The following is a 26,961-nucleotide window of genomic DNA, read 5'->3' as shown; positions in this document are numbered from 1 at the left end:
CTTACTCCTAGGTAGGATGGCTGTTTTCGAGAGACCCTCGGCTCAAAAAAAGCATAAAAAGAGGTCAGATAAGGCTAAGAAGTTCAAAGCGATATGGAAAAGAAAATAACGAATAACACGAATAACGAAAGCGACACAGATAAGATAGAGTAATCAAAGTACAGAAAGTAATGACTAAATATCCATGAGTGTTTAAAAAGTGAATTGTTACACAACCTTGTGTGAAATGTAGCTATGCTCAATTACATGCAACTTCTTATAGTCCAATATTTTTAATGAAAGAGAGTGTAGGCAACTGTTTGTTGGTGATGAAAAAGAGAAGACTATCTTGTAAGAAGTTATCAGTGCTGCTCTTTGAAATGAAATTTGGTAAAGTAATATTAAAAATCTAAAATCTCTGATTTATGATAGCTCTTACCTGCTTTAAAGTTTCATTCCCAATTTACTCTGATCTGCATTCTCATTTCATTTAATTAACAAGACATTAATCATTTACAACAGAAATTTAATGTACCTATTAACCAAAATGGTTGCTTGTCTTACATGTCCAGAGAAAGACTATTCAAAATGTCAGGCTAAAGTTGAGAAAAATTAAATGTTTAGATCATTGTCACAGAGTGACAGACCATATTTTCAAATTCAAGATCGCTACTATTAGCAAAGGAGTAATTCAATAAGATATATCCTTTGAAAAGCCAAAGGAAATAAGCCGAAAGATTAGCTATGTCTTGGGAAAAGGCAATGAATCAACCTCCATCTACCGTTAATACACTCCATATTCTTCTGAAGATGCTAACTGATCCAAGAAATCTGGACTGGTGAAGTAAAAATCCTTCGATTGTCTGTCATTTCTCCTGTTGAATGAATTTTTTCGGTTATACCAATGAAACAAGAAAACAGGAGACAATTGAGGGCAATACACACCTGGTTTCTCTTTTTCTAGTGAGGAGAACTAATATACCAAACCCTACAACTAATGCAATGTTTATCACCTGAAAAATGCGAACAATATAACAAGTATTAGTCACCTTTGAAATTATTCATCTTCTTTTGTTGTCAAAGAAAAAGAGTATAGTTACAATTGATGGTTAATGAATGGACTTCTAATGGTTTTGCTAACGATTGTCTGAAGCATGATTTTTTTCAAAAGACTATTTCATATATTTACATAATACTGAAGCAAAGATAAAGGATGGGGTAGAATTTTAAATTTTGTACCTGGATATGAAGAGAATGAGATGCATGGTTCAATTTTAAAGGTAAAGAGGCAAAACTAAAATATTTAGATCAAACCATCTTAACGCTTCACGAGGCTATGCTTCCCTAAGTTTACAGTTATATAGTAGATATCCAAGTGAGTACTATAAAAATGTATGAATCAAAATAAGATGCATGTCTGACCTGTCTAACAGGTCCAGAAGAGTCATTTTCTCCAAATCACTCAGATTGATTTCTTAGATTTTGTGGCTTCTCTCTTCCTTTCTTTGTCACGGAGTCACTTCTACGGAAAAAACTACTTTGCTTCCATGAAAAATATAAATGTTACCCTTGCAGAAACTTGTTCAAGCAAAAAAAAATCTTCCTAGAGGACCAAATATTCTAGTTGTTAAATTTATGATATAATGATGACATGATCCGTAAGTGGATTTGGTAGTATATTGTTGGTCATACAGATATGTGTGATAAAGAAACATGCAGAGTTTTTCATCAAATTTACCACTAAGGATAGTGGACTAACTTCTGGAATACTATTGAACGTTTAAAAGATATCAGCAAGGATATTGAGTACCTTCCCTGTAGTTTCCTACATAGAAGGTCTCTTATTTCTTTGATGATCATCTACTCCAATGATTCATCTACTCCAATGATTCAATCTTCTGATAAATGCACTATATTTTTACCTGCACTTGTCATACATAGATGTTTTTTGTTATTTGAAAATATCCATGCACCAGAATTTTTAGGGTCATAAAGTTCATCTTCGCAGCATGCTATTAGATTTGGTTTCACATTTGAAGCTTTTTCAAGATGTACTTCTGGTAAAGTCTCTGATCTAATTTCTCTGTTTCATTACTCTGCAACTGAAGGACCATTAAAACAATCTCGATCAACAGCTAAATTATTAGCTTTCAGCATAACTGGATGAGCCACACTAGTTATTTGGGAACTAGTAGGTGTTTCCAGGTTGGATAATCTCATCAAATCTACAGGTGAAGCATCTATAGTATTTGACTCCTTTTTAGCAGATATGAAGGTCTCCTACTGACTTGAGACTGCTTCGTTAAATCGGACAATATGCACACTAGACTGCTTCAACTCTTCATGGAACATGGGTTATTCCGTACCAACAATATCTTGCTCTGGAGAACTATTTTCTCCTCTTTTGCTAATATTTATTTGAGGCTCTGGCAAGTCAACTGTATTAAGAGGTCTTTCTAGTCTTAGTGCACTTATTTGATTAAGCCTTGAAGTATTATCTGGATCAAGATCTTTTAGGGAGCCTCCGATTCCAACTAAATTTGGTTGGGACTCTGACGCTCGGTTTCTATTAAGAGATCTTCTCTCCTTCTTCTGATGTATGCAATCAGTTCAACATTAAATCAGGTTATCAACTTAAGAAGTCCTACAAGACGAATTTCACCTACAATAAGCTGGAGAGTAGAAGTACCTGAGTAAGACTGGTTTCAAAGGCACTTATCATTTTTCTGACACTGCTAGGAGTTTTCTCAATTTCACCTTGATCCTCTGGCTCAGGAGATGAATCAAAAATATTCTTTCGAGAAACAGACTCTTTCTTGACAGCAACATTCATCTTCAACATTGACGAGTGTCTTGATCCTCAGATTTATCATATGAATCAACATTCTTCTTTTGGAATATGAGCTCTTTCTTTGCAGCAACATCCATCTTCAGCATAGATTGAGCACTCTGACCCTCAGGTTTATTAGATGGATCAACAATCTTCTTTAGGGCCACAAATTCTTTCTTTGCAATGATATCTATCCTCAACATAGACTGCGCACTTTGATCCTGGGGCTTATTAGATGGATCAGATAAAATCTTCTATTAGGACAAAGACTATTTCTTTACAGTTACATCCATCTTCAAGATGATCTGCGCATCTTTATCATAAATAGGTTTTACAGCAATATAATCATTATGTATTAGCTGAGTTTGTATCTTCTCAGCTGATGGGCTGTCAGGTTCAGAATATACCCCCTCTTTCACAGGTGAAGATGAGTTTACTTCACTTTTATCTGTGGCATTCTAAACAGGCAGATTCATAATCAAAACTCTAAGCAATTTACTCAGTTATAATATATTAGATAAAGAAATTTTAACCTCATCAACTTACTAAGCATTTTCTATCTAGTCACCACAGTGCTTACACCATGGGTTAAGCTTCAAAGTGCAAATTCCTAATGGAATTCTCCTACTTTTGAATTACTATAATAAATGTAAAATCTAATCGTCACTCAAACAAAATTTCCAAAAATTGCTTAGTCCTAATTTTGTTCCCATGTCTTTCTCCCCTTAATATAGTTCCGAGAATGTGTGGTCAAACCTGAAAACTCCCTTGTGATGGGCATAGATGATGCAAATGTATCTCACACAGAAATTGTAGTTCCTTTGTATTTAACATTTGTTGAAGCAACTTTGTCTTGTTTCTTCTTCAAAAGAAGATTCTCTCTACCAAATCAACTAAAATACCATTATATATAAGCTGACAGAATCATCAAGGCTAATAAAAATTGAAAGCATAGAAAAAAGAAAAAGCCTTAAGGACAACTTGTAAAATCCTTGTAGTAACTCAGAGTGGAAACATGTTTGAGGTTAGGCATATATATGAGTCTGAATAAAACTTAGTAACAGTATAATATTACCACAATACGAATTAGGTTGCGCTCATCTTCACTTAGAATGAATTGCAACTTCATATGGACATAATGACCTCCTTCAAGTTGGAAAGAATCATCCCAATAACCCTTCTCAACAATTGATAAGATCTCAACTTCTGTCAAGTAGAAAATGTTTTCACCAACCTCCATATTAGCATCAAACTTGGAACACAAAGATGATAGCTATATATACCTTTACACGATATCTCATTTCCCTTGGCATCCTCCAGTCTAACAACCAACTTATCGCGAAATATGGTTAATGGGCTGCAAAAGAAGAATCAAATATCCAAAATTCATTAATCATAATATTTTGTGCTGTAAGCATGAAGCATAAAGATAAAGAGGTCATTATAAGGAGAAATCTCCCTTGCCCCACGTTTGGTACGCTCACTTCCCCATGGAAACTACAAGAAAGCATATGAAACCCATATAAATTGGAAACGCAAACAACAATACACTACAAGAAAGAAGAGGAAAATACTAACTGTTATGTCGGAAAAAGATAGTTTAAAATCAATTTCAACTTCTTTAGAGAAAAAATCAATTTTAGTAAAAGAAGAGTCGCCACTTAATTTTTTAAAGAAATTAAGAAAACTTAATTTAAAAGACCCTAACAGATTTAAGTTTTAAAAGTTCAGAGAAAAAGGTACGAGGTTCATATTACTATTTTAAGAATGTTTTAACACTTAAAATAGCCGCTAACATGCGGTTGTCCAACGATTTGAAAATTAGTTGACTGACTTTGGGAAAATGTGTTTTAAACAATAATCGAAACATTAAACAATTTGAAAGAAGTATAAATTTTAAAACATTTAAGATAATTTATAAGAGTGATAGACTTGCTATAAAAATGATTAAATAAAAGAGGAATAATTTAAATGAAACGAACGATCATAAAAAAATGGTTTCTCTTCAAGGGATTTAATTAAGTTTAAACTAATTAATGTTAGAATTAGTATAGGATAAATAAATATTATTAACTAATTAAAATAAGAGTAAAGGCAATAGAAATTAGTGATGCCTAAAAGAAGACATTTTAGTTTCTAACATTAAACCACCCCAGATATATACAAACAAAAAAAATATTTTAAAATAGACGGGATGAAAAATATTTATGTACTCATATTCTTCAAATCAGCGCCGACTTATTAATCGGAAGACAAAATAGAGTTTTTGTTATTTTTCTGCTCGGGTCGACTTCCATCATTTCCGAAGGGCCTAACTACTCCTACCCCTCCTAAGTTTATTTATTATTATAATCCTAAAATGATCTAAAAGAAACAATAAAATCTAACGTCCTAAAAGGTGTCTAACGTCCCAACTTAAATATCCAAGAGGCATTGGACATACTACTAGGGTAGGTTTTAGACTAAAGAAAATATAGTCATTCTAATTAGACACATCGCCAAACAAGACAGATGGGACGAGCATTTAGCACATAAAATCTCAGGTAAACCTCTAGATTAATTATTTAGCTTGCTTGAAAACACAGATAAATAGTGAAAGTTATAATAATTATATGTGTGTGCATACAATCAAATATACGAGACTTAATGCAAAAAATTTAAACATGATAAAATAAAGACATTCTTGATAATTTTTAATTATTAACTAATAATATTTATAAAATTCTATTAACATGATTTTTAGTTAATAGCATGCTGAAAATTTATTAAAATACTATAAATATGGTTTTTAAATATTGTGTTAAAAATTTATTAAAATGTCACAAGCATAATCTCTTTATAAAATAATATTATAAAAACTTACTTAAATTTCTATAAGCATGATTTCTAACAATATATTGAAAATTTATGAAAAATAAAGAGCATGTTTTTAATACCATTATATGTTGAAATATTTATTAAAATGTTATAGACACGATTTCAATATAATATGATAAATAATTATTAAAATCCTATTGGCATGATTTCTAAATAAAATATCAAAAAAAACTCTTTTAATCCTATAGACATGATTTCTATATGATTTTATCACGCTAAATAAATCCTTCGGACATGATATCTAAATAATTAATATGTTAGGAAATATTAATTAAAATATATATAGACATGATATATTAAAATTATAAAATCATATGGACATGATGTCTATATGAAATGGCATCCCAATCTAATATGATTATCATCATATTCAAAATTATTTAGTAGATCCTACATACATGATGTTTAAATAATTAATATGACAAAGTTATTGTTTGAAATTATAAACATAGTTTTAGGTTTAAAAGGCAAGTTATAATGTATAATAATCATCAAAGAGATTATTCTAATGAGATTTAAAATTTAATAAACAAAGATAACACATATAAAATAGACAAATTATTTTTGAAACATATATGATGATAAACGATATTTAACAAACTATCCTTAGATTATTTTATTTTATTTTATTTTTTGAGTGAAGCAAACATCCTGTAAAAAGAAATAAAATATTTATATCGTGAATAAATAAACCTAAGCATGTGGATATGAGTATTATAACTAGATCACATGTATCCCAAACACACATAAATTTATGATAAACTAAGAAACAAAATAAGCAAGTAGCAAGTATATTCCCTCCTCATGTATTTTCCCCTTTTTATTATATATAGAGTTTATTATTACACGTCAAAATAATCAGGAGAGAATAATATACAAATAGAAATAATAAAACAGGAAACGAAAACTTTCTGGATCTTGTTCCAAATGAACTCTTCATGTCTTGAACTTTAAAATCAAAACCCTGCTAAACCATAAAGAAAATACAACCAATATACAAATATAGAGGTATAACATGATCATATGATTTTAATTCGATAAAGTAAACAAACAAGGCAAGAACATTTTTTTAAAATAATAAACTAACATATAAAGAAAGGTTGAAACTAATCTGGATACTTTAGTTAGAAGGAATAAGTAAATCGAAATCTGAAAACTCAATGCTAAACACTAGAAAATAGAATATTAAAGTGTGCAAGAAACTCTCTTTTTGTTTTTGTTTTTGTTTTCGTTTGAGATTTTGAAATGTAAAGTAAAATGTTCTTTCTTTTCTTTCTCTTTCTCTCTGTCTGTTTTTTTTCTTCTGTCTTTGTGTTTCTGTCCCTTTCCCCTTTATATTGATAAATCAATAGGTAATCAAAGACAGTAAAATCAACCTAGATAACTGTCAAGATTTCTCATTTAAAATTTTTTCCCCAAAAGTCCATGAGAGTTAAAGGAAAATGCCAATTTTTCAAAACAAATCTGATTTCCAAGATTCAATTCAGATTTTTTCAAAAAAAGTATGCTTCAAAAGTCAAAAAATTTTATCAGAGGGACCCACTGTCAATAATTGCAATGAAAAATAATCAATTAGGTAACAGTAAAGTAATATTTAACATAACAAGAATAATTGAGAATCCAAAGAAATCAGATTTAGAGTTGTTCAATAATTATTTTCGAAATCATATAATCAATAAATAAATTAAATTATACATAGAATTAGTCTAAACACATCACTTACTTAAATTCAAAAGAAAGGCAGGATCAATTAAGAGCACAAAAAATAAGCAGAAATCAATAGATGATCAAAATCATACTACAAATTACTCTAAAATATCACAGTAGCAGCAGTCCCCATTTGGTCTTAAAACTAATTAGGCCAACAAATAAGGTAATAATGTTAAATATGTACTTTAACTCTGATTCACCGTGTGTTCAATCAAGAAAATAAGGCAGTATAAATAAATTATTACGAATCATTTAAAAGGACAGGGAGTTGAATAGATGTGTGTAACAATACACAACTTAGAAGAACATCAAATGGGTGAGTGTCAACAAAACTTCACTATAATCAAACCAAAATCTCACAATCAATCAACAGAGGACCAAGAATCAGCAAATCTCATAGCGTAAAAATACAAGAATGTGTTAATCATCAAACATTCCAAAAGGAACACTTCATGGACAGAAAGACATTAAAGCTCTAACTGAACATTTAGAACAAATCAAGGCACTGTGATACGTCAACAAAGCCAAAACAATCTTGGTATGTCAAACAAATTCAGAAGGAGGTTGTGGTTAATCCAAAACCCATATACGAATCACGCAAAACAAACAAAAAATGATCAATTTGTAAAGAAAACAAGTAAATAAAGAGGCAAATGTCATTAGAAGAACGTACTCGGGATGGATCTCTTATAGATCCATCTCAAAATAATTAAATCTTGAAGCTCTTCTTCTGACCATGGCAGTTTGTTATCTTTAGTGTTGCTGGCTTCGTCGGCAAAGGAAAGAATGAGGCAGCGTTCATAGGGGAGATCGGAGAGGGTAGAAAGAGGAAAAGGGGACGTCACTGGTCCTGTCCGCCGGAGTTAAAAAGAGAAGAAAGATGAGCATTGGGGGTGTGAGGCGTTCTCTCTCTAGAGAGAAGAGAAATAAAAGAGGAAAGAGCATGGAGGGGGGCGGCGGTCTTCATAGCTTTTTTGGCATGGTTTGACAGAGTTTTCATCGGAGACGAGTGGAAGAGAGGGGTTCGGTGGTGCGTGAGAGGAGAGAGATCGAGAGATGAGGGGAGAAATGGAGGAGAGAGGCGACGACGGAGATGATGAGGATGACCACTTGTCTTCTCTTCTCTTTGGAGAAGATGAAGAGAGTGTAGAGAGAGGGAGATAGTGAAGAAGAGTTTAGAGAGAGAGAGGTCCTTTTTTGATGAGGTGAAAAATAAAAAATAAAAAAAATATTTTAGGGTTTTGGGTGTAGGTAATTAGAAATGGGAGTTGTAATCCTAGCCGTTCATTAATTTTGATGAGCGGTTGGGATTGAATCTTGGTATTTGATAAAGATGAGATGGATGGGTATGATTAAAAGATAGATTTAAAATTATACCACTACTTATGTATATACTATGTATGTATCTATCTATCTATCTATCTATCTATCTATCTATATGATGTACGTATGTATATAATACGTATTAAAATAGATGCATAATTAACATAGTTCACTAAAATATATGATAAACTTAATTAATTAATGACCTTTTATATGCACATGTATACAAGACGTAATAAAATAGATACGTAATATGTATATATTAATATGAATAAGTAAATTATAAAATAAACTTAGTTAAGAAATATCTTTTTTTGATATAAAGAAAATACACACACATACATAATATATACTAAATGGATACGTAAGAATATTTGAACGTATTAAGCTTATTATTATTTAAAAATAAATAAATAATAAATAAAAATAATAACAGTAATAATATCAATAAATAGAAACAATATTATAAATTACGAATGTCAAAATAGACGATTTATAGGGTAAAATTAAATATAAATTTATTTATTTAATAAAGAGATAATTTTTAAAAATGTCTATTTATTAAGATAACAATCCAAAAAGTAATTATGGATTAGTCAAAATTAGGTGTCAACACTAACTCCATAAGCAAACTGAAGAAGATGAAATATTCTTGAAATCTAACACTTTGTAACGCCAAACTGAGTTGAAAACCAAAATCATTTCATCGAATATTAGAAGAGGGAAGCTTTTAGTACCTGAAACTTGGATTGTTCCTAGCATTTGGGAGAATTTGATATGTTCCACCAAAAAAATACTATCCCTTCAGGTCAAGTGTACTACATAATTTCGGGGGATTTTTTTTTTGTAAGTGAGAGTTTAACCTTAGAAGCTGACTTGTCTTGTCTTGGATAGAAGAGAAATTTTGGTTGGATAGCAGAATGCGGATGTGCATGAGCTAAGAAAGATAATTGGGTCCATTAAATACCTCAAAGGCTATGAGTGTGTGAAATAATAGACATTTTGTTTCCTTTTATGTCGAGTTTATTAATCATGCAGATACTAGGTAATTTATTTTATGCTTCGCACAGTCATAAATGGCATCATTAAACTTATAAATTTAAATAATTAAAATCAGTAAAAAATTAAACATATTAAGAACATTCAAAATTAGAAATTTTGACGTTGTTAATATATTTTAAGAATTTTTAATTGAAAGATTGGAAAAGTTTTACGTATCATCTATAAATTTTTTGCCTGTCACATTTGGTTCTTGATATAAATGATTTTTAATTTTATAAAATAATCAAGCATAATTTGTTGTATTTTAGTATCAATTTCATGACATGGGTTATACTCGCCTTCAAAAATTTCATGATTTTTCTTGATGGTGGGTGGAGGGAGGGGCAATTAAGTGTCTCAATCCGATTGAGGAAATGTCTTTTGTACGTAAGTTTGCTTCTGATAAATACTTCAAGAGACATTTAAAAAGGGATAAAAATGTTAACTTCATATTATAAAGAAAATTACCGGTCATAATTCACATACGACAATTGCAAAAAGGGATTATCTTCAATATAAATACCATCCTTGAGTTTATAGCAGAACCCTCTTGAACTTAAATGGCTAAAGAAACCAACATATCAATAATAGATGGAGTGTGTTCTTTTCACATGTGCACATAATAGGAAACCTCTTGTATAATATTGGAGTTTTGTCAAAATATGACTGAAGAACACTATAAACTGACCAATATATGATAATTGCAATAGCATTATAACATTGAATTGTAAATTCATAATGATGAATGGAGAACACTTGAAATAAAATAGTCATTAGCCTTCTCAATCAAATGTGTTTGTACTACTCAATCGTGCAACAAAAGTATTCATTATAAATAAAATTTAAAGAAAAGAGAATACAAATTATGCAATTCATACGCAGAGTATATTAGATGGACACATTATTTTAAATAAATGGTCATATACATTATAATACTGAATCTAAAGAAAAGGGAATATACAATTCATAGACAGAGTGCAGTTGATGAATGTAACTATTGCATAAAATGTCGGCATTTTAAAAAACTTTTGATCATGATTGTGTTAGTCAAATAAACCTATATAGACAAAATTCACTTTTAGAGCATTGAAATCAAGAAAAATCATAAATTTATTGGCAAGTTTTAGAACCTAGATTAAGATATAACAAAAGGATATGAAGAGTAATTGGAGCTATTTTCAAAACCTTTTATTATTGATGTATGACATGATTATATTCTTAAAATACCTGTTTTCAGAATATTCAGGACTAACAATCAATAATATAGAAACAATTCACCTAAATACACTATTACTATGTGGAAAAAGAACAATTTGCTCAAATGAATATTAATTGCTAGCAAAAAAATTTGCAAAGCATAAGACTTGGAGACTAGAAGGTGTATGAGCACTACATAAATAATGATAAAAATGCACTGTAAGTTGTACTGAAATGGCACTTAGCTGAATTCTCAATTCCTCAAACCTTTACATGTGTGCATATGTACACAAGTTATAAAAAGTTTGTGTAAAATATTAGCTGAGATGTACTTTTGTGAAGTCGAGCACAACTAACGAATGCATAAACATATTCTATTAGGGTAGTTTTATAGTTGGATAAGAAATAAATTATTCGTATATTAACTTTCATGTAATTTATATGACTGGTTGGTAGGTAGATAGGAAATTAAAAAGTAGAATATATATAAAAAAAAAGAGGGAGGGAGAGAGAATAAATATACAGTTGATATAAATAAATAAAACAAAATACAAAAAAAGTCTAAAAAATGAGAGGCATTGAGAGAAGGAGAAGGACAAGGAGAGAAAAAGAACAATATACAATTGATTAAAAAACATACAAAGTAAAGAAGAGGAAAAAAAGGCTTAAAAAGAGAGAAATAGTGAGAGGTGGAGAGAAGGAGAGAGAGCGGGGGGTGGGGGAGAGATGTGTTATGAGGGAGGCAAGAGAGAGAGAGATGCGAGCAAAATTGGAGTGATGCTAGAGAAAGTGAAGTGTAATTATACTACGCAATTTTAAAAAAATATAATTATGTACAATAAATACAGAGCATATATTTACTGTACTATATACTTTTTCGTAGTATTAATTAAAAAATTACACAAGATTTCTCCCAAATATAGTGGTCTTGAGTTTTTGCCTCCCATAAGAAAAGGCTTTAAAGAATTGTCTTTCATCCATTTTAAGTAGAGTAAAAATATATTTTTGCCCCTCTACATCTCAAATATTTTTAAACAACACTCAATGTTCAAGCGCCTCTCAATTTTTTTTCATTTTTGACCTTCTTTATTTTTTTTTATTTATTATTTTTTCTTTTTCTTTTTTTTTGTTTTCTTTTCGTTTTTTCTCAACTTCTATTTTTTTTGTCTTTTTTCATTTTTGTCTTTCTTTTTTTTCTTTCATTTATTACTTTTTCTTTTATCTTTTTGAAGGTAAAAATATTCTTTTTTTTTTTTTTGCCCATGGAGCTTAACTTGTTATTTGAAAGTCGTTTATCCTGCCATGTGACCAGGAGGTCACGGGTTCAAGCCTTGAAAACAGCCTTTGGCAGAAATGCAAGACAAGGCCGCGTACAATAGACCCTTGTGGTCAGGCCCTTCCCCGGACCCCGCGCATAGCGGGAGCTTTAGTGCACCGGGCTGCCCTTTTTACCTTTAAGACAATAATTATAAAATATCTCATAAATCAAGACCTCTTGCCCATGGAGCGTATCTTATTCTTTGGAAGTTCTTAGATAAGTCTTGCCTATAAGATAAGAGTTATGGAGCATATGATAAATTAAGACACAAGATAATAGTCTCAAGTCTTGCCCATGATGTGTGACATATTATTTGGAAGACTTTAGGAATAAGTATTACCTCTAAGACAAGAGTAATAGAACATTTGATAAATCAGGGCACAATATAGTGGTGTCAAGTCCAGCCATGGAGCATAACTTATTATTTTGAAGTTCTTGACCTAAATCCTGTCTCTAAGGTAAGAGTTATAGAGCATAGCATAAGTTAAACATATTGAAATAGTATATATATATATACATATATCATATTAAACCATCGAGTTATGTTTTGCTTCTAAGGCAAAAGTTATTGTATTTCCTATAAGTTTGACTTAGTGAAATGATGTAAATTGTGGTCCATGAGGCGCAACTTGTTATTTAAAAGTCCTTGGGTTAGTGTTTCCTCTAAGGCAAGAGTTATAGAAGATATCATAAATCAAGACACAATGTGATAGTGTCAAGTTTTGCCCATAGGAAGTAACTTGTATTTGAAGTTCTTGATCTAAGTCTTCTCTCTTAGGCAAGAGTTATAGAGTATCTCATAAGTTAGACATAGTGAAATAATGTAAACTATTTTCGATGAGGCATATATTATTTTATTAATCCTTGTGCTATATTTTGCCTCTAAGGAAAATATTATTGCATTCCCATAAGTAAGAGTTGACCATGTGGCGCGACTTGTTCTTTGAAGTCTTTGGGCTGAGTTTTGCCTCTAAGGCAGGAGTTATAGAACATCTAATAAATCAAGACATAATGTGGTGTGTCAAGTCTTGCCCATGGAACTTAACTTGTTTGAAAGCCCTCGGGCTAACAAGTCTTACCACCAGAACAATAGTTATAGAATATCTCATAAATCAAGACATATTGTTCTAGAATATCTCATAAATCAAGACAAAAAGTGATATTGTCAAGTCTTGTCCATGAGGCTTAACTTGTTGTTTGGAAATCCTTGAGCTAAGAGGCAAGAGTTATAGAACATATGATAAATCAAATAACAATGTAGTAATTTTAAGTCTTGCACATGAGGCATAACTTATGAAGTTATTGATTTAATTCTTATCTTTAAGGCAAGAGTTATAGACATCTCATAAATTAAGACACAATATCAACTTTTATTTATGTTGCCTCTAAGACAAGAGTTATAGAGTATATTTTAGTTTCATAAAAGAAGGAAGCGACAAAAAATACTCTATAACATAAACATAAAAGAAACGTAAGAAAAAAACATAAAAGAAAGAAAGAGAAAGAAGGAAAAGAAAAAAGAAATGTAAGAAAAAAAAGAAAGAAAGAAAAAAGAGAAAAAATTATCGCAAGAAAAAAGACAAAAACGAGCTTAAAAAGAAAAACGGATAAAAAAAGAAATATAATTTTTTTAGTTTTATTTAGTTATCAAAATACAAACTTTCTTTATTTTGTTAAGGTTGAGAACAATTTTGCTTAAGAAATTTTGATTAAATGAATAAACACTATTTTTATAAGATTTTTTTAATGTAAGAAGCTAATTACATTCTATTCGTATTCTTTTCAAATTTATAAAAATCTCTTAAATTTGGTGAAATCTGAATACATCCCAAAAAGTTCTTATACATCCTGTTCCGATTTCGAATACATCCCGTCCCGATTTCGAATACATCCCTCAATGTCCTGATACATCGTCCGTCTTGATTTTGAATACATCACTTAATGTCCCAATACATCGCGTTCGCATAAAGTGATGTATCCGATCAATACATCACGTAAAGTGATGTATCTATCCGTCAATATATTATGTAAAATGATGTATTCAAAAATATTAGAGAGTATGAATTTTTGTAATTGTTTCAAATGATAATTTTTTTTAAAGAATATAATAAAATAAGTTATGTATTAAAATTTATTTTTTTATAGTCTGAAGTTACAAGCGACCCAAACAGCCCAAAGCCCGACCAAACTCGTACCTTTGGAGCCCAATTCTCAGATTCGAAGAAAATGGGGAAATATATATGTATATATTGCAGATACAAAACCCTATTTGTAAAACCCTTGCAGTGGAGTCTCTGGTTCACCTTCTGTCTTCGTCTTCTTGTTATTAGTTCCATCCTGTAATCCCAAGATGGTTCGGAGCTTAAAGAACCCTAAAAAGGCTAAAAGGAAGAACAAGGTGCGATTTTTTTCTCTGAAAATTTGTGTTCTTGTTTTGCAATCAATTTGTCACATGAGAGTATAAATTTAAAGATGAAAAAACAAAATTATAAAGCAGGCAAAGAAGGGAGAAGGATCCTCGGATTCAGTTCCATCATTGCCAGCGAAGGTATGGCAACCAGGAGTAGACAAATTAGAGGAAGGAGAAGAGCTTCAGTGTGACGCTTCTGCTTACAATTCTCTTCATGCCTTCCACATTGGCTGGCCCTGCTTGAGGTATTTTCTTCGTGGGGGTTTCGAATTGGTTGAAATACAAAATAAAGAATTGATCACTTGACTTCGTTAAAACTTTTTTTGAATTTCTCTGCAGTTTTGATGTGTTGCGTGACTCACTCGGCTTGGTGCGGACTGAGTTTCCACATACTGTGTACTGTGTAGCAGGAACACAGGTAAGCCAAGAACTGCAGGAATTTAGCTTCTTCTATACTATGAGAAAGAGGATCATTTCTAACGTTCAGAAACTTTTCATGACAAGCAAAAGTATTTTTCTGTAGATTGCAGAAAATCCTTTCTGTTTTAATTTCTGTTCTCCCTTACGTTGTTTTAATGTGTTTTGACATATTTGGTTGCCAATGCTAGTGTTTCTCCTTGTATAGTATAAAATTCCTTTCTTTTATTATTACGGGGGGAAATGAAAAACCAAATTTTCTTGCACCATTTGAGTTAGAGATGATTTAAGCTTCTGAAACATGCTTCTCCCATTCTTACAGGCAGAGAAAAGTTCTTGGAACTCGATTGGTATATTTAAGTTATCTAATGTATCTGGGAAAAGGCGGGAATTGGTGCCAGACAAGACAGGTGATGAAAACTCTGATATGGGCAGCGACAGCAGTGACAGTGATGAAGAAGAAGAGGAAGCTGGATCGGGGACACCTGTATTGCAGGTACTTTATTTTTAACACCATCTATATAGTTTACTATCGCCGCATATGATGACATTTTCCTGCTAAAACTTCTGTTTCAAAATTCTACAGTTACGCAAGGTGTTTCACGAAGGATGTGTTAATCGCATACGTGCTATGACGCACAACCCACATATAGTTGCTTCTTGGGGTGATACTGGTCATGTTCAGGTCAGACTCTGCCTAATAATAATTCAATAATTGAATTTGTAAGCCATTGATAATACAATTCTTTAATCTGTTTGAAGTAATTATGTTAGTTTTTAAACTGTTTGTCATCGTTCTATGGTAATCATGTTGCAAACACATGAAACATTTTTTAAAAACTAGAGAAAATGTGAGATACATTCTAAAACTTCAAAATGGTATATTCCCATGTTTGATTAAGTTCTTCTGAGTTATATAGTTTGTTTTCGATGATCTGGTAGACAGGACACCCTCCCTTGACAAAGAAGAAACAAATTTAAATACAATACCTCTCAAACATGAGATTTGTATACCAATTCTTGTTGACTGTTATAGTTACCAAGATTATATTCTTAAGAAGTAAAGTATGTTCCACTGCATGTCAAGTTTAATACATCCAATCACTAGTATGATTGCTTCTCTCTTAAATAAGGTTTATTGCACTGGCAGGTTTGGGATTTTAGCTCGCATATAAATGCTTTGGCAGAATCAGAGAGTGATCTTAGCCATGGGGCTTCTGCAGTCTCTAATCAAGCACCCTTATTTAAGTTTGGCGGACATAAAGATGAAGGCTATGCTATAGACTGGAGTCCTCTTGTTCCCGGGAAGCTTGTTTCAGGTATGGCATAGTAATCCTATTTTCTTTGCACATAATTACATTCGTTAATGATATGCTATGGTCATAAATTTTTCTAACATTAGATGCTGTTACTTGTCTCTGCAGGTGACTGCAAGAATTGTATCCATTTGTGGGAGCCAACATGTAATGCAACATGGAATGTTGGTGCTAATTCTTTTAATGGACATACTGCAAGTGTTGAAGATCTCCAGGTGTTCATATAGGACCAGCTAACTTCACTTTCAGTTATGGGAGGCTTCTTTAATCTTGTATCTCATTATTTTTGCTAAATTCTGAAGTATCTTTCTAATTTCCTCTGATACAGTGGAGCCCTACAGAACCTACTGTATTTGCTTCTTGCTCGGTTGATAGAAATATTATAATATGGGACACCCGTATGGACAACCCTCTTGCTGCAACTATAACGGCGCACAAAGCAGATGTCAATGTGATATCATGGAACAAGTATTGGACTTTCCTGTTGTGTTACTTTCCACATCTATAGTTATGGCTATATTGTCATGCTATTGCTTTTTCACCAGGTTGGCAAGCTGTATGCTTGCATCAGGAAGTGATGATGGAACATTTTCTATTCAAGATCTTAGAATGGTCAAGGTATTCTACTAATAGTGACTAAATTCTTGACACAAACATTAGTAACTTCATGATTTTCCTATACTCTCTCGATTTTGATTGTCCGATTAAAATTTAACTGCTTGGAAAGGGTTAGGAAGTGTGGATGAGGCCAGTAGGACTTCATCTTCTTACTGTCAACCCAGTAGCTGAGGTTTCGTCATAAAGGAAGTGTGAATTAAGGAGAAAAGAGAGAACCAGTTTATAGGTGGCGTCTTGTTAATTTGCCAATACAAGTGAAAGAGCGACTCCTTATTCTCTTGTTCACTTTGACAGGAAGGAGACTCCGTAGTGGCACACTTTGAATATCACAAACATCCCATCACTTCTATTGAATGGAGTCCTCATGAAGCCTCAACAGTGGCTGTTTCATCGTCAGATAATCAGCTAACGTAAGAGCCTTCTGAGACAACTCTAATGGGAATGTGGAACAGATTTAGCTCTCTTTCCACATCTCTTCCTGTGATTAGTTTGGATGTGTCTATCTGTGTGTATCACCTGGTGTGTTTTAACTTTTAATCCTTCTCAATTTATCAGAATCTGGGACCTTTCTTTGGAGAGAGATGAAGAAGAGGAGTCAGAGTTCAAAAGTAAAATGAAAGAGCAAGTCAATGCCCCAACAGATTTGCCCCCACAACTTCTCTTCGTTCATCAGGTTAAACTTCTATTTGTCTGTTGAGTAGCAACATTTATCTGCTTTAAGGATATTCTTATGACATTGCTCTTGCACTGCTAACAGGGTCAGAAAGATTTGAAAGAACTTCACTGGCATTCTCAGATCCCAGGAATGGTTGTATCCACTGCGGCAGATGGATTTAACATACTGATGCCATCGAACATTGAAAATGCAATTCCTGCAAATGTTGCATGATAGTTTATTAAGTTAATAGTTTTCATTTTTGAAGTACCTCTCCTCTGTGTGATGGCATTTGTACTGTTGCTTTTGTGCTATATTGTGGCAGAGTTGCAGCAATTTGTCCCAGTTTCTATGTATGGATCCTTGAGCTATAGCAACACATAAAAATCAACACATTGCATTGTTTGAAATGTGAACTTTCTTCTCTGTTTCCCAATTCAACGCTTGCCACACCCTCTTTTGTTTATTTTTAAGCAAATTATTTAGTTCTTCAAAAGAAATGAATCCAATTAAATAGAAGAGATATAAGAATCATCTTCTTCAAAATAAATAAATAAATTATATAGGACTTAAAAATAAACGAATCCACTAATCCAGTTAAATAGAAGAGAGTAAGAATCCATAAGGCGGAATAACTCTGGAGACTCTTATGCTTGCCTTCGTTTGTTAGTTGGACTCTAATACTTGCGATTTTGTCAAGTAAACTTTTAAACTCACTGAAACACTATTTTAAACCCATTTCTCATCCAATGTGTGTACTACATACATTATGTTCTTTATATTTGCTCTCAAATTGAAAGCCAAATTCATGTTAAATAGATCAAATTCTTGTCTATTTGACTTGAATTTTACATTACAAGTTCAAAAACACAAACCCTCATCACAATTTTAAATTAATTTCATAAATTAACAAAACTCATTTATTGTTCTCCAAGTTTTCTCAAACTTATCAAAGGATTTTTTTAATTTTTCAATATCCAATATCACCCTTCACATTACACATACAAGATTCAAAAGATATTCACAAAATTAAAATTTTGAGGATGAAAATGTGGCAGAATGAAAAAAATGGCCAGGGAAGGTATTGATTTGCATTAAAACAGAATTTTTTTTGAGAAAGCATTTAGAGATGGGGATAAAAGGTTTGGCTGGGGGACAGGGGTGATGTTAAGAAGAAAAAGGGGGTGGGGGTGGGTGGGTGGGGGGGGCATGATGGGTGGATCCGTAGAAGAAAAAAATGGGCTGAAAAGAAGATAGTTAGGGTGGGTGGGTGGGGGTGGGGTTGGGGGTTGGGAGGGCAAGGGGATAAGAGGTTAAGGCCAGAAGAAGAAAGGTTCTTTCTCTTTATTTTTTCTTAATTACAATTCAGTTTTTTTTTTTAATTTTAATATTTTTTAATGTAAAATATTTTAAACTCACTTGTGCATGTAATGACATATTTTTCCACCTCAGCAATGTTAATATCATATAAGTTCGATCCATGGTCAGAGAGGTTTAAAATATTATGTTTTGAAAAGTTGAAGGGTTCAATTGGTAAACTCGAAAGTATAAGGATCCAACTTACAAATAAAGCCAAATACAAGGGTTTCCGGGTTATTCTGGAGTTGGGACGTTGTCGAGTTTGACAATGTCCAAAGTCTCATTCAATTATGATAAAGCTAACTTCAACCAGTTTGATTTGGAATTGAGACATTAACATATTGTGGAGTGGATGACATGGTGCAGGACCTGATTCATATATGTGAAACCAGATGAGCGTTTATTATTGCAATATCATGGGTTAGGACACCTAGCAGACAAGCTCACCCTACACTTTGGATCAACAAAAATGATTGTTAGTTGAAGTAGTCTTCCCACACAGCATACACTCACTCTAGTACGTCTAGTACAATAACCAACGTCCAGATTGTCTAAATCAATCTGGGGAGCCAGCTACAGCGTCATTCCCATGGGGAGTCACCACTGAACTTTGTTGTCAAAATAAATAAACAGTAAAATTGCATTACATCCATTTTGCCAATCAGAGTTCAGTATCAATCAGGTAGAAGCAGTCCCCGCTATCATCATACTTGTGTCACAGCATCATGCAACTGGAGAGAGCTGAACATAACCATGGGGAGCCAGCTACAGCATCATTACCCAGATCGGTTATCTGCCAGTCCATTAAGAACATAGTTGTACAGATACTGTGGTCCAGCCTCATTCTTATGAGTTAACTGCTTTGCCTGTCAATCTGGGGAAAGGGTCTTGCTTGCTTAAAACTACAACTTTGCTTTTGTGAGCAAAGTAACCTTTGACCAGGTTCTTATATATCAAAATGGACATGATGCACTCCACCTGCAATAAAGCATAGAAAGCTCCAGTTATGTAGGAGAAAGTAAAGGAAGAAGCCTTGTTTTTTTCCTCCTTTTTTTGGGTGTAATGGAAGACGCCAGTTGAAAGAGGAATATGAAGACTTGAACCAACCAGACTAAAAGAGACAAAAAGCTTACCTCTTCAACATCCATATCAATTTCAAGCCATTTTAGAGCTCTAACAATTAAGTCTAACTTGATTTGGTGAGCTTTATTCTGATCTTTCTGCTTCTGGATAATATAGCTGTATAATCAATAATACAGTGATTTTAATACTCAAAAGACAATTAGAAAGAAACAATAAAAAAGAAACGCTGAATACATCAACAACTCCTCAAACTCGCCAATTTTTTTTCATTTAGACACTTGAACTGAGGAGGTTGTACGTACCTATTGAACACTTGAACTCGAGCTAAAATGTGCCTATTAGATCCTTAAATGACAATCTCTCACAAAGATGAGACAAATCAATGAATGATGCGGGGAAAATACCAAAAAATGTATCTGATCAGTCAACTTTCCCCTCCTCCCCCTATGGTCGTCTTCTTCATTTCACTACCACCATAACCACCATCATCTTCAACAACAAATAGCCAATTTTACGAACACGCCCATTACTGTGACTTGAGTTCTCAAAATCAGTTCTGAAGTCAAACTTGAGTTCTTAGAAAATTAGTCAAGTGGTTGATATTATCCCTCCCGGACCAGAACTTAGTTATCAAAAGTTCTCAAGATTAGTTCCCAATGTTTTTACCTCAGTAATGAACTGTTCGCTGTTAAACTTGTTTGATACTTTTGCTTTCAAAATTGCATCCACCTTTTAGCAAGTTCTGTTAATAGTTATCCAAGTAGTAGTAGTTGACGGAACACACCTAACTCCAGAAAACGTTTTCAGCTTCATCCTCTGTTTCCTCTCTCCACCCAAAAAATTACTTAGCTCCAAAAAAAAAAACTGTTCTTAATTCACTCACAGACCCTGTAGTAACCTCACTTCTCACAATGTTCATTCTAAACCCAGATCAAACTTTTATTCTCAAAAAGCAAAGTACCTCCATTTAAACTGACCCACAACCTGAAGAAGATCTGGCTGAGTCCCACGGGGAAAATATTGTCGGATTTTCTAAAAAAGTAGGAAAAAGGATTCAGTCTCCACACAACAATGTTTATTTTCTGATCCAGTTAATTCAGACACATTGTGCATGTTAGCAGCGTGCGTAATCGGTACATCTTTTACTGACGTCAAGTGGTCAATAGGTCGTACCTCAAGATAAGGTGTCTTAATGAAAATATTTGGCAAGTTGAGGGGGTCACGTGTGTTTTCACCCAAAAACAGAAGTATGACTTACATCTTCTTTAGTAACCTCTGGTAAACTTGGAGCTCTAGCTTCTCCAGGACAAGATAAACGCCAGATCTTAAGAACCTGGTAATAATAGGAGTTTTATTAGGCTATGCAAATCTAATGCAGCTCATATATAAAGGAAATATATACATACTGGTCTTCATGTTCCTGCAGAGCATGTTGAAGAAGTCGTAGATCCCCCCTTCTAAGAGCAAGCACAATGTTGTTGTACTGTAAAAATAAATTCAAAGAGGAAAAGGAGAGTGAGATTGCAGAGCATGAAACTATTGTTTTCTACATCTAATCATCATAAAGTAAACAATCACACATTCAATTCATAGAGCATGCACCTCCTTGCATTTAAACACCAGAAGACTATATGGTATTTGCCAAGATTGCCACCAAATCATCAAACAGAACAACTGTTTCCTCTTCATCTATTTTGAATAGGAAGCTTAGATTTTATAGTTTGAATACATTGATCTTCTACATTGGAAAAACTTAAAGAATTTACCCTCTTCAGATGAATCGCTAGCTTTAGAACACAGTTCTCAAAAAAAATCCATAAAAGGAAGAAAGAAAGGAGGTTAAGGGCACAATGAACTTCACATATGGGACCAAACATCCTTTAATTTTTCAAAAATAAGTTGAATAGAACAGAACAATAATTTGTTTTAATAGAAGAAAGAGGACCCAGGTGCTTCTCATAGAGCAGTGTTGAGGTCTTTCTAAACCAGAAACAGAGCTGACGTAATAGTAGAATGTCAACGATTCCTTTAACTTTCCAAGGATGACCTCCAAGTAAGAGAGTATGACATGGGGTAAAATTGGTTCATGTCAGAGAATCCAGGAACAAACAACGCAAGAGAATAAATACTACTGAAGGTAGACAAGTATGTCAATAAGGAACAGACAAAATGGGGGAAAAATAAAGAATAGGAAAAAGGGGAAAAAGAATTAACATCATCAAGAAAATTGTTTTAAAAAAAAGACGGAAGAATAATTTGCATTCAAAGGTGTGTCCTAGCAGTCAATTAAGTGGGTGAAAACCTTTGAGATCAGGGTTCAAATTAAGAAGAGACAAATTAACACTAGGTGATTTCTTTCGGTCTTCTGCCTAAGCCTTGCAGGCAGAGTTATCCAGTACTTGTTCAGGTGGGAGGTAGCTAGTACCCAATGAAATAATCGATGTGCGAGCAAACTCGCCGAATTCCGCCATTTTTTTTTTTAAAAAAAGGACGGATAGAAAAGGAAAAAACAACGTTTTACACGCCAAATAGTTGGTATGCCACACTGCAGACACTTTCTTCCTAGAAACCATCCGTCTAAGAGTGTCAATTTTGTTGATGCATTCTAGGCTGAACTTTATTTAAAAGGAGAACTTTACTTAATAGATGAAAGTGAAACTGATTCTGACTCTTGAAATTTGTGACAGTAGAAGCTACAACTTATAAAATATTGTCAAATGTCATAAAAACATTAAGGAGAATTTCCACATAAAAAGGTTAAATCAGCCAAGCATCGGTATTAACATATTTGCCATGGGAAATGGAATAAAAATATTGGTAGGCCATGGGAAATGTAAGTCACAAAACTTATATAATTGAATATATCTTGTCAATTGATCCTGAACAGCACTAAATGCATATCTCCGGCCAGTTCCATTTTAAAGTAATTTTGTTTCATGATGATGGCATTCGGGCCAACTTGCGAGCCAGTTCATTTTATAGTAATGCCGCTACAGAAAGCTAGAAGAGTAACTAGACCTGAATAGATAGGTCTTGACTGCTAAATAAAAGCCTAAAAAAATCCTAGTAGTCGACTAATAGGCTAACCAAGCTGTTAACCAGTAGCAGCTTTTCGGTGTTATAAGTAAATGGCACCTCTTACTTATCCATAGAAAGGGTGCATGGTACTTGTTTTCTTTGCATCATTGCATGTTTAAGCACTAAAGGATATTAAAACAGTAAAATGATGAATAAGGTTGTTGTGAGGAGTTGAGACCATATTAAGGAAGCAAGATAATAGAAATGAGGAGATGATGGAGAATGCAGATAATTAATCCTTTTAGACCTTTAGAAATGGAATATGCAGCTCTAGTAAGCTACATCAGCAACTTTAATGGATTTCTTTTATAAGTAAACTCAGCAACTTGAATGAATTAACTTCGAATGTTAAAGAGTCTGAAAGTTAAAAGAAGAAAACAGAGTTTTATGTGTAGCACTTAAACTTAATAGCGGAAAACCCTTTCATGAAATCCTTGGGATGTATGAAACTTCAATATTTTAATGTTCCATTTCAACAGCAAAAGAATCTCAGTGGTGTTCAACTGAAAGCAGAAATCAGCAGCCATACCTCCTTTACACTAACTATAGTGAAGTAAATGCATGCTATTAGACTATTTTAAAAAAATGTCAATATTTCAAGCTGAGTGAATTAAATATGAATCAGAATACGTGCAACACCTCAGTCAAATTGTACTTCTCCAAAAGCAAAGTTTTAGGTAAGATGCCGATTGAGAGCTTCACAGGTATCAGATATTTTAGTATCATCCTGAAAATAAAAGCATAATATCAATGAGATGAAATCAACGCAGTCAATAATAGTGTCTGGTTTGCTTTTTGAAAAAGAAAAGTCACTCCTTAAATGTAAATCCAGCATTTATTGCAGAAAATCCATATTGTTGCAGGATATTCATCTAATAATCTTTTTACCATTATTTATTTTGATGAGTGAAACATCGTAATCCCGAAATATAACTGGAACCTATACAGACCTTATATTTCTTTCTTTCCGAGGATTGCAATGGCTTAGAGCATATGATAGCTTATGATCAGCAGAAGAAAAATTTTCATTGTACACCTCCAACCGTCCAGTATAATACATGTAAGTAACCTTATCCCTAAGAGGAAACTCCTCAAAATCAAAAATGCGGGCAGTTTCAATGCTTCTTGTAACACTTTTACACAAGTGAACTGTTCCGAGCTTGAAATAAATCTTGAAAAGCTGGCAAGTCACATACAAAGCTCCAACACGTTTTGATCCTTTTCCAGCAAGGACTCCAAACACTTTCATCAGAAATGAGCCAGCACCTTTCAACTTTTCAGGTGTTTTTCCATTAGAAGCCAACTCTCTATCTGCCTACACATGCAAAAACACACATGAGTCAACTCAACAAACCTTCTGATATTCCAAATATAACAAGAGTAGCTCTTACCCTTTCCGCTAGAATTCTAGTTTCATAGGCAATGACATAAAGAGCTTCCAAAGCCCAAGCTGATTCCCAGTTGCGGAACTCTTGAGTAAATGCACTGCAATCTCGACAAAATCAGTGGGATAGGGGTAAAGGGAGAAGGGGCGCAAAGGAGAGCGTAAGCTAAACTCACTTGGCAGCTTTTTCAAATGCCTGGTAAGATTCAACCAAGTTTTTGAGTCGATAACTTTGTAAGGCACGAAATAGAGGGAGTAGTACATCTGCATACTGAGAGTATCTATCAGCTTGTCCTATTACTCTGCTAGCATCCTGTTTTAGAAACAAGATACATACATAAATGTATTTTCATCACAAAAATAAAGATCAAATTACCCAAATTAAGGGGGTTTTTCTATCTACAAAAGCATTCATTCATATATCAGACTATGTTACTGTAGCCAGTTGTCCCCTAACAAAAAAAGAGAAATTTAGCCTGCTAGGAAATATGAGTAGCAAAACAATGAGTGCAATTTCATCCAGAGAATCCCAATTACCCAGAAAAAGGAATCATCAATCATATAATTAGTACAGCTTTGAATCCAATGTCTAAAAGAGGAAAGTTACCTGGAAGGTGATGAGGGCATCTGATAGAGAAAGGAGAAAAGATGAGTTTGAAGAGATAGAGAAGATAAGGCATAGAGAGTTGGCGTCTTGAGATGAAACAGCGTCGGAGAAGCGGTTAAGGAAGTCAGTGATTCGTCTGTGAGCTTCTCCCATACTTAAATAGGATGATGACATTCCTTCTTTGATTCCAATACAGTTGAAGCTTAGTTTTGAGCACACACCAAAAGGGGTTTATGTCTTTCTTCGACTCAACAAGAATGACAGTGCCCTCTTTCTATTGTCGATCCTCCGCTTTAAGAAATTATTAACCACTACCCTCTTTTCGTCAGCATTGCAATATCAAATAATATTAGGGGTATAAAATAATATTATTTTCTATCAAATATTATAAAAATTCTCTCATAATTTATATTTATATTAGTATGTGGAAATCTTTTCACACTATTTTTTTTTTATCAAATCTTGTATTATTTATTTACAATTTATTTACCTCCTAGCCAATTATCAAATGTTCTTATTATTTGGACATTTTTCATAAATATAAAAATATCACAATTTGTGAAAACTAGAGAAATATATAGGTCTGGGTGATCTAATTTTTTTTCTTTATCAAACCAAATTAAAGGTGTCAGATTTCTATACTTAGAAACCAAATCAAGTTAATAATAATCAGATTTTTCAACTTTTAATTTGCTCTAGTTTTTTCATTTTTATTTTGTGGTTCGATTTGAATCATTATTAGTTTTTTTATAATACTAGATAAAAGTTCTTATGCTCAATGTTAACTTTTTTTTTTAAAACTAACTTTTTAAAAAGGAATCTTTAATTTTATATATACTAGTTTAGTATACGTGCTTTGCATGTGTGTCTCATGTCGATCAATAAATATATATATCTTGAAAAGCATGCAACTCTTTACGAGTGCTAGGCAATTAAAGATGTTAAGCAGGGGTGGCTCTGTGCCCTCATTTTTTAGTAATAATAAAATTATTATAGATATTTTAAAAAAATAAAATAAAATTGTATTGTCCATTTCAGACAAATAAATTGAAACGGGAAATACTATTTATAGAAAAAGTAAGTTTTTCATATAAAAAGAAAGAAACAACTTTGAATCTCAAAATAGTTTAGTTTTTATGAAATATATTAATAACTTTGCATCTTAAAAATATCCGAGGAGAATAGAATTCCAATTTTTTTTAAAAGTGCGATATATTATTCAAAAGTTTAAGACCTCCAATTCATTTTTGGCTTTAGGCCATTGAAGTGCTTGAGCGATACTCAGTCTAATGAAAACCTTATCTAATAAATCCTTCAACTAATTCTTTAACTCTTTCAATTCTGTCGGGGCCATTCGGTAATAAGGAATAAAGATAGGCTGAGTATCAGAAAGGATATAGATACCGAAGTCTATTTCCCTTTCGGGAGGAATGCTTATCAATTCATCAGGGAAAACTTTCAAAAACTCATTAACAATTGAAACTGACTCAAGAGTAGGAGTTTCAGAGTTAGTATCTCTAACCCAAATGAGATGATATATGCAACCTTTGGAAATTATTTTCTGAGATTTAAAGCATGAGATGAATTGATCCTTAAATAGGGAATTACTACCTTTCCATTCTAGGATTGGCTCATTAAGAAATAGAAACTTAACTTGTCAGGCTCTACAACATATAGAGACATAACATGCATGAAGTCAATCCATGCCAAGAATAACATCAAAATCAGTCATATTTACAAGATAAACCGAGGTGACTTT

General features: G+C 32.8%; 3 protein-coding genes across 4 annotated transcripts; 1 reads left to right on the top strand and 2 right to left on the bottom strand.

Annotated features, from left to right (window-relative positions):
* Positions 1 to 423: 423 nt before the first annotated feature.
* Positions 424 to 9,559, bottom strand: LOC129892441 (uncharacterized). Its single transcript, XM_055968008.1, is given in 14 exon segments — positions 424 to 854; positions 925 to 992; positions 1,402 to 1,521; positions 1,790 to 1,870; positions 1,873 to 2,571; positions 2,669 to 2,823; positions 2,826 to 2,934; positions 3,022 to 3,257; positions 3,566 to 3,688; positions 3,893 to 4,015; positions 4,093 to 4,166; positions 4,255 to 4,306; positions 9,340 to 9,384; positions 9,457 to 9,559. Coding segments are annotated over 14 exon segments (2,001 nt in total). The 5' UTR covers positions 9,482 to 9,559; the 3' UTR covers positions 424 to 763.
* Positions 9,560 to 14,535: 4,976 nt separating this feature from the next.
* LOC129893435 (protein HEAT STRESS TOLERANT DWD 1) lies at positions 14,536 to 18,127 on the top strand. 2 transcript variants are annotated; one of them, XM_055968965.1, is made up of 12 exons: positions 14,536 to 14,673; positions 14,773 to 14,930; positions 15,025 to 15,103; positions 15,425 to 15,598; positions 15,689 to 15,787; positions 16,253 to 16,421; positions 16,527 to 16,633; positions 16,747 to 16,886; positions 16,964 to 17,036; positions 17,331 to 17,446; positions 17,592 to 17,709; positions 17,794 to 18,127. In XM_055968965.1, the coding sequence occupies exons 1-12, from the start codon at positions 14,626 to 14,628 to the stop codon at positions 17,923 to 17,925; spliced, it is 1,413 nt and encodes a 470-aa protein (XP_055824940.1). In that variant the 5' UTR covers positions 14,536 to 14,625; the 3' UTR covers positions 17,926 to 18,127. The 2 variants fall into 2 exon arrangements, with proteins under 2 accessions (XP_055824940.1, XP_055824939.1); XM_055968964.1 differs by having other exon boundaries at positions 14,538 to 14,673; positions 14,770 to 14,930.
* Positions 18,128 to 19,429: 1,302 nt separating this feature from the next.
* LOC129893434 (enhanced ethylene response protein 5) lies at positions 19,430 to 25,496 on the bottom strand. The gene is made up of 9 exons (XM_055968963.1): positions 25,203 to 25,496; positions 24,772 to 24,908; positions 24,603 to 24,696; positions 24,162 to 24,526; positions 23,851 to 23,938; positions 21,540 to 21,616; positions 21,392 to 21,466; positions 20,184 to 20,289; positions 19,430 to 20,028 (listed from the first exon to the last, which is right to left on the bottom strand). The coding sequence occupies exons 1-9, from the start codon at positions 25,374 to 25,376 to the stop codon at positions 19,897 to 19,899; spliced, it is 1,248 nt and encodes a 415-aa protein (XP_055824938.1). The 5' UTR covers positions 25,377 to 25,496; the 3' UTR covers positions 19,430 to 19,896.
* Positions 25,497 to 26,961: the final 1,465 nt, after the last annotated feature.

This window comes from Solanum dulcamara, chromosome 6, assembly GCF_947179165.1.
Source record: "Solanum dulcamara chromosome 6, daSolDulc1.2, whole genome shotgun sequence".
Taxonomy (NCBI): Eukaryota; Viridiplantae; Streptophyta; class Magnoliopsida; order Solanales; family Solanaceae; genus Solanum; species Solanum dulcamara.
This window is presented reverse-complemented; position numbering and strand designations above follow the sequence as displayed.

What these genes read in the sequence shown, in the direction of transcription:
- LOC129893435 (XM_055968964.1), top strand. Translation starts at nt 14,626, where the DNA reads ATGGTTCGGAGCTTAAAGAACCCTAAAAAGGCTAAAAGGAAGAACAAG. An exon ending in ACTGTGTAGCAGGAACACAG is followed by an intron (nt 15,104 to 15,424) that starts GTAAGCCAAGAA and finishes CCATTCTTACAG; the next exon opens with GCAGAGAAAAGTTCTTGGAA. An exon ending in CAAGTGTTGAAGATCTCCAG is followed by an intron (nt 16,634 to 16,746) that starts GTGTTCATATAG and finishes CCTCTGATACAG; the next exon opens with TGGAGCCCTACAGAACCTAC.
- LOC129893434 (XM_055968963.1), bottom strand. Translation starts at nt 25,376, where the DNA reads ATGTCATCATCCTATTTAAGTATGGGAGAAGCTCACAGACGAATCACT. An exon ending in ATGCCCTCATCACCTTCCAG is followed by an intron (nt 24,909 to 25,202) that starts GTAACTTTCCTC and finishes TTTCTAAAACAG; the next exon opens with GATGCTAGCAGAGTAATAGG. An exon ending in CGGAAAGAAAGAAATATAAG is followed by an intron (nt 23,939 to 24,161) that starts GTCTGTATAGGT and finishes TTTTATTTTCAG; the next exon opens with GATGATACTAAAATATCTGA.